The 12838-nt window shown below is 44.2% G+C and overlaps 1 protein-coding gene across 9 annotated transcripts in view; it reads right to left on the reverse strand.

Moving 5' to 3' along the window:
- Window positions 1-12838, reverse strand: part of CACNA1E (calcium voltage-gated channel subunit alpha1 E) — a 332731-nt gene that overhangs the window by 42771 nt on the left and 277122 nt on the right. For all 9 annotated transcript variants that reach the window (XR_004031707.1, XM_030818794.1, XM_030818792.1 and 6 more), the window contains 8 exons: window positions 11798-11894; window positions 8660-8820; window positions 7969-8106; window positions 6940-7141; window positions 5948-6112; window positions 5191-5301; window positions 1438-1521; window positions 564-689 (listed from right to left, as the gene is read on the reverse strand). Coding sequence is in view for 8 of the 9 variants with exons in the window: in XM_030818794.1 (XP_030674654.1) it covers window positions 564-689; window positions 1438-1521; window positions 5191-5301; window positions 5948-6112; window positions 6940-7141; window positions 7969-8106; window positions 8660-8820; window positions 11798-11894 (1084 nt within the window). In the remaining variant the exon portion in view is untranslated. The remainder of the gene's footprint in view (window positions 1-563; window positions 690-1437; window positions 1522-5190; window positions 5302-5947; window positions 6113-6939; window positions 7142-7968; window positions 8107-8659; window positions 8821-11797; window positions 11895-12838) is intronic.

The following is a 12838-nucleotide window of genomic DNA, read 5'->3' on the forward strand; positions in this document are numbered from 1 at the left end:
AGATGTCCCTATTTATTTGTAGGACACAGAGGTGGCCATTAGTATACCCTGTGTTCAGTGGCTCAGGAAATAAATGCTGATGAAGACAAAGGTGGGGCTAAGTATGAATCATCTCTCTATGAAACACAACTCAATGAGTCCTTTGAAAAACTTTCATGTGAAATAAAAACACCCAAAGTCCCTGAAAGTGCAGAGGACATCTGACTACAGATGGCTGGCTCTTTACATGGATGGGGTTACTCAGGACTGTCTGGAATCTCTATGGATGAAGCACATCTTATAAAATGTGTCCCCTGCCTCAGCAGACAGAGAGGATGCCTGAGTCACAAAGTCAAGGTGTTTTTCTAAAATAAGATTCTATCCAGTAGACATAAGCTGATCCCAGTCAAGCCAAGCTGTGCTGTAACAAAGAATTGCAGTATTTACTGAATGCTTCTAACAAACACCCATTCTACTAGCTTCAGCTTCCCAGAGGTGAAGGGACTTGGGTAATGATACCAGTGTTGCCTGGCTGTGCTGTCTGATATGACAACCCCCAGAGAGGATTTGCTGGTACCTCTTACCTTAAAGGACTGCACAAAGGTCCACAGCAAAATGCGTATGGTATAGCCCTGACGCAGGAGCTTTATGAGGCGGGCAGCTCGGAAGAGCTTCAGAAAGCTCATATTGAAGCCACTGGTGTTCACCAGCTGGTGGACCAAAAGGAAACATATAATTAGGAACATTATGGTGATTTAGAAAAATCTAAGCACTAGTATTTGTGTATTTATCCCTCAAACTGATAAATGGGACACAGTCTCTGTCTTTGTTAACCCCAATTCCAGCTGATGGGCTGGCCAGTGAGGCCCGTCTCCTAAGCCTTCCCATGCCTGCTCTCTATCCCCAGGTGGAAGGGTAAAGGATGTACCTGAGAAGGGTACCCTGTACACAAAACCAGCCACCCTAGTCTTCTACTGAGTGGTCTGAAGTCTGCACTTAGATGCCAAAAAGAGCAGATCTAGGAACCCCTCTAGCACACGTTGGCCCTCTGATATTCAAAGAGAGTTACCATGAGCTCTCCAAGTCATCTTTAGAAGGAACAAGTTTATGGAAAAAATACAGGTCTGTGAACTTTGAAGGCAAAGATACTGTGCCTCCTTTGAGAATCTAGTGGCACGCTATGCATACTAGCTCTCTTCTGACACCGTCTATTCCACATACCCCATTAGAGTTCTGCTACCTGAGTCATGCAAATCAACAAAGCCTTCCCGGAGATCCAGTGCCACTCCCAAGTTTGCATTCCCTGGCTAATGCCGAGCAGCGAGGGAGTAAATTCCCAACACTTAGAGGGGTACGCATTTGCTTTGGTGGGTTAAAAATGGACTGAATATATAGACGAGTTTTAAAAATGCTACTCCAGGACCAAGCTTACAGACATGGATCTGATAAGCCATTCACCTTGCTGTCTGTCAGGATAATTTCTGTGATACTGCCAATCACGGTGATGAAGTCAAAGATATTCCAGGTGTCTCGGAAATAGTTCTGCCAAATGAATTCAGTCATAGGAACACGAGAAAAAGGAAAGAAAAGGAGAAAAGACATCTTTCATTATATAACTTTGTTTGTCACTTGGAAATAAAACTTGTCAATTCATGCATAAGTTCACTCTTACTTTGGCTTCAGTTTCCCAGTTCTAACCAGAGATGCCATTTCTCCTTTACTAATCTGGGAATTTCTCATTTGGAAAGCAGTTCCATCACTATTTGAAGACTTTATTTTTGAAACTGTCACCGAAAGCTCATATGTAAAAAAGTTTTTTCAATTTTTATTTTTAACAAATATTTATGTATTTAAAAACCTCTATGGAGGCATGATTGACAAATAAAAAGCTATCCGTATTTAATGGATATATCTTGATGGGTTTGGGGAAACGTTTGTACCTGTGAAACCATTGCCATGGACAGCTGTAACTTTTAAATTATCTCTATTGCATCGAGTGCCCTATAAAATACAGTCTGACTTTCAACTATCACCAAAAGTCACACAAGTCATAAGCGACTAAAGGTTACAGATGTGCCAAAAATCTCCTTCTAACTCCATTGAGCCTTTTCAAACCAACTACTGATTGGTAATAGGATGGATAGACTTCATCTTTCCCCTCTTTCTCTGCTGTTACACCTTTTGAGGAGATGTAACTAAGTACAAGGAAGCAGTAATAAAATGAGTGGGCTGAAGGAGATATAAAGAGCCTGGAAAATCCACCAACCAGATAACAGGAGAGGGTGACTATGCATCCATCTCCTAGGCTCAGATGAACACAGACCTTAGACTATGTTCCTTTAAAAACAAAAAGGACACTTGAATCTCAAAAACAATTCACTTGCTTGCCCCTGGGACATTTAAGGGCAGTCTGCAACACAGAAAACAGAGACTTAAATCAACAGAATGCAGAAATTCAGAGGAGACAGAGAAAGTACAAGGAGAAGAAAATTTCAGACACCTGTAATTGATATCCTCAGCAAGACCACAGGACAATGGATTATTTTATTCTATCCTTGGAATAAAACACAGGAGACTCTCAGAGCACTGCAGAAGTATACTCCATCCCAGCCTCACAACTAGCATCACTGAATTCCTACATGAACCAGACACTAGGCCAGGCCTTTGGCATTCTTTCAACTCATTTATTCTTCTCATGGATCCTAGAGGCAGGGAGTGAAAAATACCCCATGTTCATAGAGTCCTGAACGGAAGAGGTGGCAAGAGGAGTCGGGGGGAAATACCCAATAATGAGAGAAAAGGGGTGTGGAGAGAGAGAGGTTACATTTAACGAACACCCACTCAGAAGGTTATGAACATCACTTAATTGGATACATATGACAAAGTAGCTAAGGCCATAAGGTAGCTACTGTTATCCTCATTTTATGTATGAGAAAATGAGGCTGAAAGAGGCCTTATTACAAAGCCACATGTACCTATGGGGCATATGGACAGACTGAATCACAGTTTCATAAATTCACTTTCCATTAGAATATTTAGTCTATCAGTGGTGGAGCTAAATTAAGTCTCCAAATTCCTCAATTCTCAGGGCTCTCCTATTGTCCAACCTGGGGTGAACTTCCTAATTCTTGGTTTTAATTCTTTCTAAACCTTGGTGCATGGATCTAGGTCTCAGAGGACCAGAAGCTCTGGATTTCAGTTAACAATACTTTACAATACAGAATAGCATGCTGTGGTGTAGACTAGCACACTGTGGTATATGATAGAATAGTATAGTGTAGTATAGACTAGGAGATTATTGTGAGCTTTGAAGTCAGATAGAACAGGGTCTGAATCCTGGCCCTACCTCTTACTCATCTTGGCCAAAGTATTCAACCTTTCTGAGCTCCAGCTCATCCATAAAAAGGAGAAAATACGAATGCTTATCTAATATATTGTTACGGAGAGAAAAGCAATATGTAAAGCATTTGGTACTTAATAGCCAACCAATTTTTGTTACATCTTTCCCTCTTTTTCTTTTTCCCTTCCCTTTTTATTCCCATTTTGCCTTGCAATTCTATTGCCTTTCATTGTGTAATCTTTAAGAAGCTATACAATTTTTCTGAACTTCAATTTCCTCATTTAAAATAACAACAATAATGGCAATTATGATAGTGACATCTGCCATGCCTATTTCAGAGTCACTGAGAAGATCAAACGAAATAATATATATTACAATATTCTGAAAGCTTAGAGTGCCTTAACAATGTAAAGACTTATCAGAATTAGTGGTACCTTTTATAGAGTGAAAATCCCTCTAGACCTTGAATGAAAACATGGGGGTAGGATGGGAAGGCAGGCTTCAAGGGCCGAATCTATTTAAGGCTGCGAGTATATATTCAGCACTCACCATAATTAGACACATAATGGGACTTAAGTCACAGACAATGTCAATATCACATCCAAGTAATCAACATGCATAGAAAAAATTTCCCTGTCATGGTGCTTGCATCTCCCTGTCTCTCAGCTCCTCCTGCTCAGGGCTAGACTGTATTATAAAGGCATCTTTGTTGGTAGTAGTTTCTTTTACTTTTTTATTTCCCCAAGTCTCAAAACACTCAAAAGGGAGCCAGGCAAACACAATGCAGCCAACCACAATTGGTTCCCTTAAACTCTCCACCCAAAATGATCAAATTAATGGTTTTTCAAAGAACCGCTGGGAGACCAAAAGCAGCCCCTGTAATCAACACTCACAATTATCGAACCCAGCCCAGAGTCTCTGTTAAAGCTGCTACCAGACAAACACTTATTCAGATAATGAGCAAAGTTCTCCTCCTTGCAGGGAAAGCCATATACACATGTAATTTGAAATGGTAGCTCACATCCTAAGTAAGTGTGAAACAGCTGTCACGTGGGCTTGCATCCCACTGAACTCGCTGCGCACACTGAAGCAAGTTGGGGGGGGGGGTGGCCAAGGGGATTATCTTGTTTATAGGACACTGAAGCAAAGGGCTAGGTTTTCTTAACACTCTTGAGAACAGATGCAAGAATTTGCCCAACAATTATAATTATTAATAGTAGTTGAGGAGAAGAAAAAAGAGGGCTCATGGCAGAAAAATTCATCATCCCCAAACCTCCTCAAACTTAATTCCAGAATCCGTCCCCTTGCACTCCACACACACACACACACACACACACACACACACACACACACCCCTTAAAGGTCATTAGCCTTTATAGGCATAAGTAATAAACACCTATTTTCTTTGGCAGAAATTACTCTTCATGTTACTAATGGCAGAAGGACTAATAGGTAAAATCTATTATTTGCTATGTTTGAGGCTAAGAGAGATAGGTATTTTCCCATTTGTGTTATAAAACTGTTATACCTTTTACCAGTAAATAAGCACTCGAAGTTTATTAGTCCAATCTTTGGCTTCCTCGTTCATCTACACATAAATTGCAGTTCTAGTAAACTCAATGATGGCCACCTCTGGACTGCTGACAGAATTTCACAGGACCAGGCTGATGGCTGTGGCTTCCTTTGCCCTTTCTCCCAGCTTCCTCACACATCATCTTGTCTCTACAGCAGTTTACTGAGCAGTCAAAACGAGCCCACATCTAGGTGGGTGATTTCTGGAATAGCAGTAACTACCTCCCCTTCAACAAAGACTGAGAAGGCACCCAACAGAAAGAGACAAGCCCAGTGCTGGGAAGGATTCAGCAACATACCAAAAAGCCAAAAGCGATGACCTTCAGGACGCATTCCAGGGAAAACACCATGGTGAAGGCGATATTCAGGTACTTCAGGGCCAGCTCATAGGTACAGGGAGCAGAGTAATACTGCCAGGAAGAAAAAAAAAGAGAGAAAGAATCACAGCCTTAAGGTAAGAGGGGGAATACATGTCACCGAGGTTGGCCATCTCTCATTCCTGCCCCGTGGGACACTCTGGTGTGTGCTACAGGAGGAGAGATGGACTTCGAGTGCTGGAGAGGAGAACCACATATTCTACCCAACAAAACAAAGGAAAACACAGACCCACGCCCCACCAGACTTAAGAGCAAAAGAGCCAGTCTTCCTAGAGATGAGGGTGGGCAGGGAAGAAACATTTTCTAGAGTTAGTTACTGGAGTTAGTCATTTAGTATTAAATAGGATGAGCCTCTCTGAATACTCCAAGGCTCCTTTAGACCCCGTGATGATGGATCTCTGTCTCCTGATTTTTCCACCCTTGTCTGAAGCTGCCTCCCATTGCCATCTCAGGTCTTGGGAGCCCCTGGATGGCTACTATAGTCTGCACTGCATTTTGCTCAGTGGACCCCCAAAGCCCCAGAGGTTGGGTTATTGAACAAAATAAGATCACAAAAGGATTCAATGATGGAAAAGCAGGTAAAGCAGTGATGGGCTGGGATGTTGGGGTGTCTTCCCACTTGCCCTGGGAGGGAACCATCGCTGGGGCTCAGTCGGCTCTTGTGCCTCTCTCCTCTCACCTTCATCATCAGCACGACAGTATTCAAGGCGATCATGGCCATAATGGTGTACTCAAAGGACGGAGACACCACAAAGTGCCACACGCGGTACTGGAAGGTGTGCCTGTTCTGCGGCATGTAGCGGGTGAGAGGTTTGGCACTGATGGCGAAGTCGATGCATGCCCTCTGCAAGAAAGTCATGGTTTTTAGCACAAGTTCAAATCCCCTAGATCTACCATGGCAGGCTCTGTTCCATGCTCAGAAGAGGAGGACAGTGAATGGGAAAAAGGGCAGGGCTGGGCAAGTAAAGATGGCAACTGGGGTCACTTGGACAAAACTATAGACAAGGCATCACCTTAAAGGAGTACACAAAACTGTAGGTGTTGTCACATGGAGTAGAGACTTCATGGTTATTAAAAAAGTCCTTTACACAGCATGTGGCTGAGCTATTTAGGCAGGAAGCTTCCCTGATGTCCTTAGTCAAAAGTAAAGATCTACGTACCTATGTATTTCTACAGCACTTTATGTTGCATTTCTCTTACAGTCCCTAACAGTTTCTAGTTCAGTTCCATCGGAAAAAAAAAAAAAAAGAAAGAAAAAAAAGAAATTTCAAAAAAAGCTTTTGAAACCTTACAATGTGCCAGAACTATGCTTGTTGCTGGAAAAGCTGCGAAAGACACATGCCCTGCCCTTATAGCAAATACATGGCATGGACGGTCACAGTCAGATAAGCAGATATCTGAAGTTATCATTGTTTTCTAGACTATGTGCACACAAAGGTAAAGACTGCATGTTAAACATCTTACATATCTTCCAGATCTCTGTGCCTCATACGTGGGCCTTAAACAGTGCTTAGAAAATGTTTATTTAATGGCTGAATAATTACTTTCCCCATCTTCTCTCTACAATTCTTAATCAAGTTAAGAAAATGCAGTCCTCCTTTCTTACATTGCTGGCCCAAGAATCCTTTCTGGAGCGCCTGCTACTCCCCACTTTAGACCAATTGTTGTTACCTCGTTCTTCTCCAGGCTGCACTCCTCCATCATCTTATCCCCTTGCTCCTGGAAGGTGATGATGATGAGAGCCACAAAGATATTGACAAAGAAGAAAGGAAAGACCACAAAGTAGACCACATAAAAGATAGACATCTCCATGCGGTTGCTGCGGCTTGGGCCTCGGTCTTCCTCTGTCACATCTACAGAGTGCTGCAGAACTCTGTGGGGACAGAATGAGAGGGCACAGATAGTGGATGAAAGTCTTGGCTTCGTTAGGAAATGTGCCACCTATTATAATTTTTTATCTGACTTCTTTGACTTTGCAGATCCTCCATTTTTTTTGAGTCCAAACCCAAGTTGTCATATCCTGCTATCAACAATCCACTTCTCTTTCTAGCCTCCGTTCCATCACGCACTCAACTCCTAAGCAACAGAGGGACATCGTTTCATAGTTTAGGTTGTCATGTTCAATACAAAGAGACTCCCAGATTCCCATTTAACATTTTGCTGCCAAGTAGAACCTGCTGCCACCAGAAAGTGGTGTCTTAGTCATTGCTAAGTCTCTGAAAAATTAGCTTTCAGCTATGGGCAGCATAAGACCTGCATTCTGTGGTCTTCCTCATGATCACAGGAAGTGCCTTTGGGTTTTGCCAACTCATTCTTAACCCCCAATCCTCAGGCTTTCAGGTGCTGGGCCCCCCTGTTGGATAAATCTGTCTATAACAGCTCTCAGGAACTCTCCTTATGGGTACAGGGCTGTTCAAAACTCGTTTGTTCCATAGAAGTCAGATGGCTCAACTTGACTCCTCAATAATTGGCTAAAACATTAAAAGTTCCAAATATTTTCCCGATTTGCTCACCCAGTTCTCCATTTTTGCCTGAAGAATTTTCATTCTTCCTCTTTTCTGCCTGTGTCACCTTCTCAAAACCCCTTAATTTCCCTGATACAATAACAAAGGGTGAGCTTTGTTCATCTTGAGTCAGCTTCTCAAGGCAACCAGGGGTCCTATCACAGCCACAGACAAGCATGCCAACTCAATCACTCACTGAGGCCATCCTTCCCCTGTGGAGACGGTGAAGAGGGTCAGCAGGGCCCAGATAATGTTGTCGTAGTGGAATTCATGGCGCTTCCATTCCCGGCCCTTCACCTCCATCTTGTTTTTCTCATGGTCTACATAGTTGCCTCTAAAACCAGAGCAGAAAAGAAAGAGAGCCTCCTCACTATAGCTCATGGAAGAGTCAGCACATTCTACAGGCCACAATAATGTGGGGGTAATAATGATCATTATACACGTGTAAGGCAAAAGGAATTTTATTAAAGGAAGGTATTTTTACCATGGAGCAAAAATGGGATTTGGTGCCCAATAGATACAGGAATAAATCCTAACCCTTTCACTACTGGCTGTGTAACCTTGAGCAACTTGCTTAAACTTTCTGAGTCTTACCTTCCACTTGTATAATAAGCAAATAAAACTCATTTCAATAGCTCGTTATGGAGGTTTAAAATGAAAACTCGAGTGTAAAATGTCATGGTACGAGACATTGTACACTCAAGTTTTCATGTCTGACACAAAAGAGGCGTTCAATAAAAAGTTTATTGATTCCGTTTTGTCTTTTTGCTGAAAGAAGAGCGGAGATGGGTAAGACAGAAAGGATGGAGGGTGGACCTGTGGGGGTGGAGTGGGCTCATCAGGACACGCTTCAGCAAAATCAAGTGGAATGCACTGGTGGCACTTACATGCACTCCTTCTCTGTGTCCTTGGAACTGTCCGTGCAATAAAAGAACTTTCCCTTGAAGAGCTGAACTGCGATGACAGCAAAGATGAACATGAAGAGCTTGTAAACAATGAGTATGTTGAAGACATTCTTCAGGGAGGTCACTACGCAGTCGAAGACGGCCTGTGGACAGAGCAAACAGCCCTGCTGTGTGAACCCTGTGATGGTCTGCACACTTGCCTAGAGCCGAGCTGGGCCATACCACCACCACCCAGCCCCACCAAGAAATTGTCCCAGGAGAGAATTTCCTGCTAAGAGGTGAGGTGGTGCTCATGAGATTAAGGGCTGGCTTCTAAGCTGGTTATGACTGCAAGGACCTACCACCTGGGATGGGAACACATGTTCTGAAACTGAATGTAGACCCAACGCAGTAGAAATCAGATGATATCAAGCAAGGAATGCGGTCCTCTGTGTGATCCTGGTACGGGTACTCCACTTAGTGTGAAGCATAGAAGTGTATAGCTGGAAGGGATATTTGAGATCATTTAGCCCATTTTAGTCTTTAAATGGCTTGTGCTTTATTTGGTGACATTCTTAGATTTGATTTATATACTGATTATGTATTGTTTTCTCCTTACCTTTCTAAAAGGATCAGGTAATAATACACTATCATCTTTGTTCATTTCACTAATATTTCATAGCAAGTTCATACATTTATGATTATATTCAGCACTTCATGTAAATGTTCTCTAGTGAAGGTGGCTGCATTTGGGATGAAGACCAATAGAAGTAATGTGGGAAAGACCAATACACACCTTCTCGTAGAGATGGCGAGGCTGGGTAGATAGAACTAGGGACTTACACTTCAGTTAAAAGGTGACAGACCTCCAGAGACCTCCACTCTAGGCCCTAAGCTGTGAGGAGTTACATGGGAATTCAACACATTGCAGGCCATTTTTAGGTTATTTTCTAGGTTTTTCGGTTTAGCTCACAGAACAATCTAGCCCCACAGTGGTGCTGCATTTGTGCAGTTGCTTCTTTGCAGCACTGGGTGAAGCACTGCTGGTTTAATTAGTTCAACACTGCGGGAAATGTGAGTGACAGGCAGCCTCGTGGAATCATCAGAGCCACCTACGTCTCTCTCAGGTTGTGGAGCTGCAGAGCGAGGAACTAGCCCTTTCTAATTTAACAGAATTAAGCCAGGTTGCAGGGTGCTTTCTCTGGCCTATTAACTAATCTCATCAAGCTTGTCTGCACTCTCCTTGAGGCCCACTGAATCCTGCCCTGCAGGATCACTGACAATACTGATAAGGGTCAGGGCCCCAGGCAGCCTGGCCACACTCTGCGTGTGAGGCAGAACCCAATGAGCATTTACGGGCAGGAAGGTGGTAAGAAACAGCTGACATTGTGAGAAGTGCTTCCTCCAGCGGGGAAGGCAGGGTAGCCAGGGAGGACAGCAGTTGGCCAGGCCACTTCCTTGGGAGCATGGGTGTCTCTCTCTGGGAACCCATGCGGTGTGCCAGGGCCCTGGGTTCTGAAAGGTAGCCAGGTTTCAGTCACACCCGGGCCTCTCAGAAGTGACTTTTCTTCTGTTTCATAAACCTAGTTAGTTTTGCCTCCTCTCTGCAGAGCTAAATGGCTGAAAGCAAAGCAGGGCTATGAGGCCTGAAGGAGGTCTGGGGAAGGGGTGGGCAAAGAGCATCAGAGGTGATGAGAATTCAATAGGAAGTGGGAATTGAGAAGCAAGGGAGAGCCAAGTGCACAAGAGCCCTCCCCAAGCTGTGTCCTCCGGGGCAGGCTTGGGAGAGCAGGCCCAGGCATTCCAGAGGAACTGTTGAGTTTTCTAACAGGGACCACTCACGTCAGTTCATTTTCTCCACACCACAGATGTATGAGTTACAATGTGTCCTCATTTCCCATGTGAAAGAAAGTCAAAGAATAAGTAATTTGCCCTGGGTCATATAGCTCCTAAGTCCTAGAGCTGAGCCTCGCACTCAAGTGGGTTCTTTTTCATGTTGACAGGGGTTCTCAAACTATACTATATTCTAAGAAGTATGGTTTAGGAGGCGCACTCCAAGCCCCTCCCACAGGGAGTCTGGCTTTGTTGTGTCGCGGTTATCAGCAATCTGGATTTTAAGAAGTACCCAGGTGATCCTGATGCAGGTGGCCTATGACCCACACCTTGAGAAGCACTGCATGATTCCATGTGATGCTGAAGTTAGGGAATTGAGTCTGCCTGCTGGAAAGTATTCTGGTGTAGCCCCTGAAGATGGGGCTTGACTGGCTGTGTGGCCTGAGCAGCAGAAAGACTTTGGGGCTGGAAACCAGGAGCTCTGGTCCTCTCCCTGGCAGTGGCTTGCTATCATTCACAGGAATTCAGGGAGAAAGAAATTTCCTCCCATGGAGCCTCAGCTTCCATTAACAGCAAAGTATGCGGGGTGGGGCAGGTGGGTTCAACAGGCTAGCAGAATTGTGTGATAGAGCGCAGGAAGCTTTCCTGAGAGGCAGGGAGAATCACGGAAGGTGGAGCCCCAGGGGAGTTGAGCAGGGAGAGTATTAGACAAGGAGAAATCTGGGTAAGATACCTAGTAAAGGTCCTGGCAATAGGAAGAACTTAATTCACGTCAGCTCACTTCCCATTTCTTCTCTGCCTCTGCAGAGAAGACTGCATGTCCTTGGACAAGTTACTGACCTATCTGTGCCTCAAAATTATGAAGGGTAGGGCTAGAAGAGCCTCTTCTCCTCTTGAGTTATAAGAAAAAGAAAATGTCCCAGGATACTTGGCCTTAAAAAATATGCAGACCAGAACACACAGAGGGATCCGGCTGCTTCCATTCTGGTGTTCTGGGTTTGCACTGGGGACATAGGAGGCCCCAGGACAAAGCCACACAGGATTCCCTCTTAGATGACATATCACACCAGAGAGAAGATACCATCTGGTCTGAACTAAAAAGGAAAAGCTTTCTTATAGATTTCTTGGGATGTTGGTTACTTTCCTTTGAAACTAAGACCTTTAGCTCAGGCAGATGAAAAGAACTTCAGTATCCATGTGAGAAAAAGGAATATACCCAGAACAAATTCTCCAAAGGCAGGCCAGCCATGGCTAAAGAGAGAAGATGGGAGAAGGGGATTTGATGGGAACAAACTCTGCAAACACTACCTTGAGCTTGGGCAAGCGCTTGATGGTTTTCAGTGGCCTTAGAACTCGGAGCACCCGCAGAGACTTGATGGTCTTGATGTCCCGTCCTTTGTTGGTTCTGCAGGGGAGAGGCCCCAAGGGAATCATATGGAATGGGGGAGAAATAAAAATGACATTCAAACTACGGCATTAGTAACAACAGGCTAAAAGGGGAGAGATGTATGGGAGAGATGGAGGCAAGAAGCCAGAAACTGAGTCAGATTTGACTCCAGGGACATCCTACGAAAAATGCTTCAGGAATATTCTCAAATCACTTCCCAGTGTGCACGCATGAACACACATCCACATGCATAAACACCCACACATGCACGTACACACTCATATATACACACACAGAGGAACATACAGGCACAAAGAGGCATCCATGCACATATGTTAATAAACACTTCCTTCCCCAACTTCCGGTCTAATGCTGATTACCACAGTGGCACAATGAAAACAGAAGACACCTCAACTAGGGAACGTGAGCAGTAGCCCACTTCAGATCCCTACTGTGCCTAATCCAGTGCTTGTCAAATGATAGGTTCTCAAATGATATTCGCTGAATTGATGAAACCACAGTTGAGGGCAAGTCTCATCAGGGCACTTGACTTAATCTCGGTTTGTCACCGCTGCACAGTTCATTAGTGCAGGAGAGAGCAAGGTGAGGCAGGGTGGCAGACATGACACTCTCGCTGGGCCACGTATTCCAGAGAAAGCATGTCATGCAGGCTTCTAGCCAGGACCTTGGCTCACACCCCAGTACCTCTGTGTGGCTGGCTGTTCCCACAGTCCCTTCCATTGCAGATGGTGTGCACCTAGCACAGGCTGCAGAGAGCCACTCAATCGGAGGAGGCCCAAACTGCTGGCCCAGCCTACCTTTATCCTGGTCCTACAGCTAATGATCCTCCCTCTTCAGCCTCATGGAAATGTTTACTCCTAATAGTGACAGTATGTTTCTCTTTTTATTTTTAGGAATAAAATGAACAAATAAACTTGCATTTCTCTTTCTTCTCTGTTCAT

Source organism: Nomascus leucogenys, chromosome 9, assembly GCF_006542625.1.
Source record: "Nomascus leucogenys isolate Asia chromosome 9, Asia_NLE_v1, whole genome shotgun sequence".
In the NCBI taxonomy this organism is placed as follows: domain Eukaryota; kingdom Metazoa; phylum Chordata; class Mammalia; order Primates; family Hylobatidae; genus Nomascus; species Nomascus leucogenys.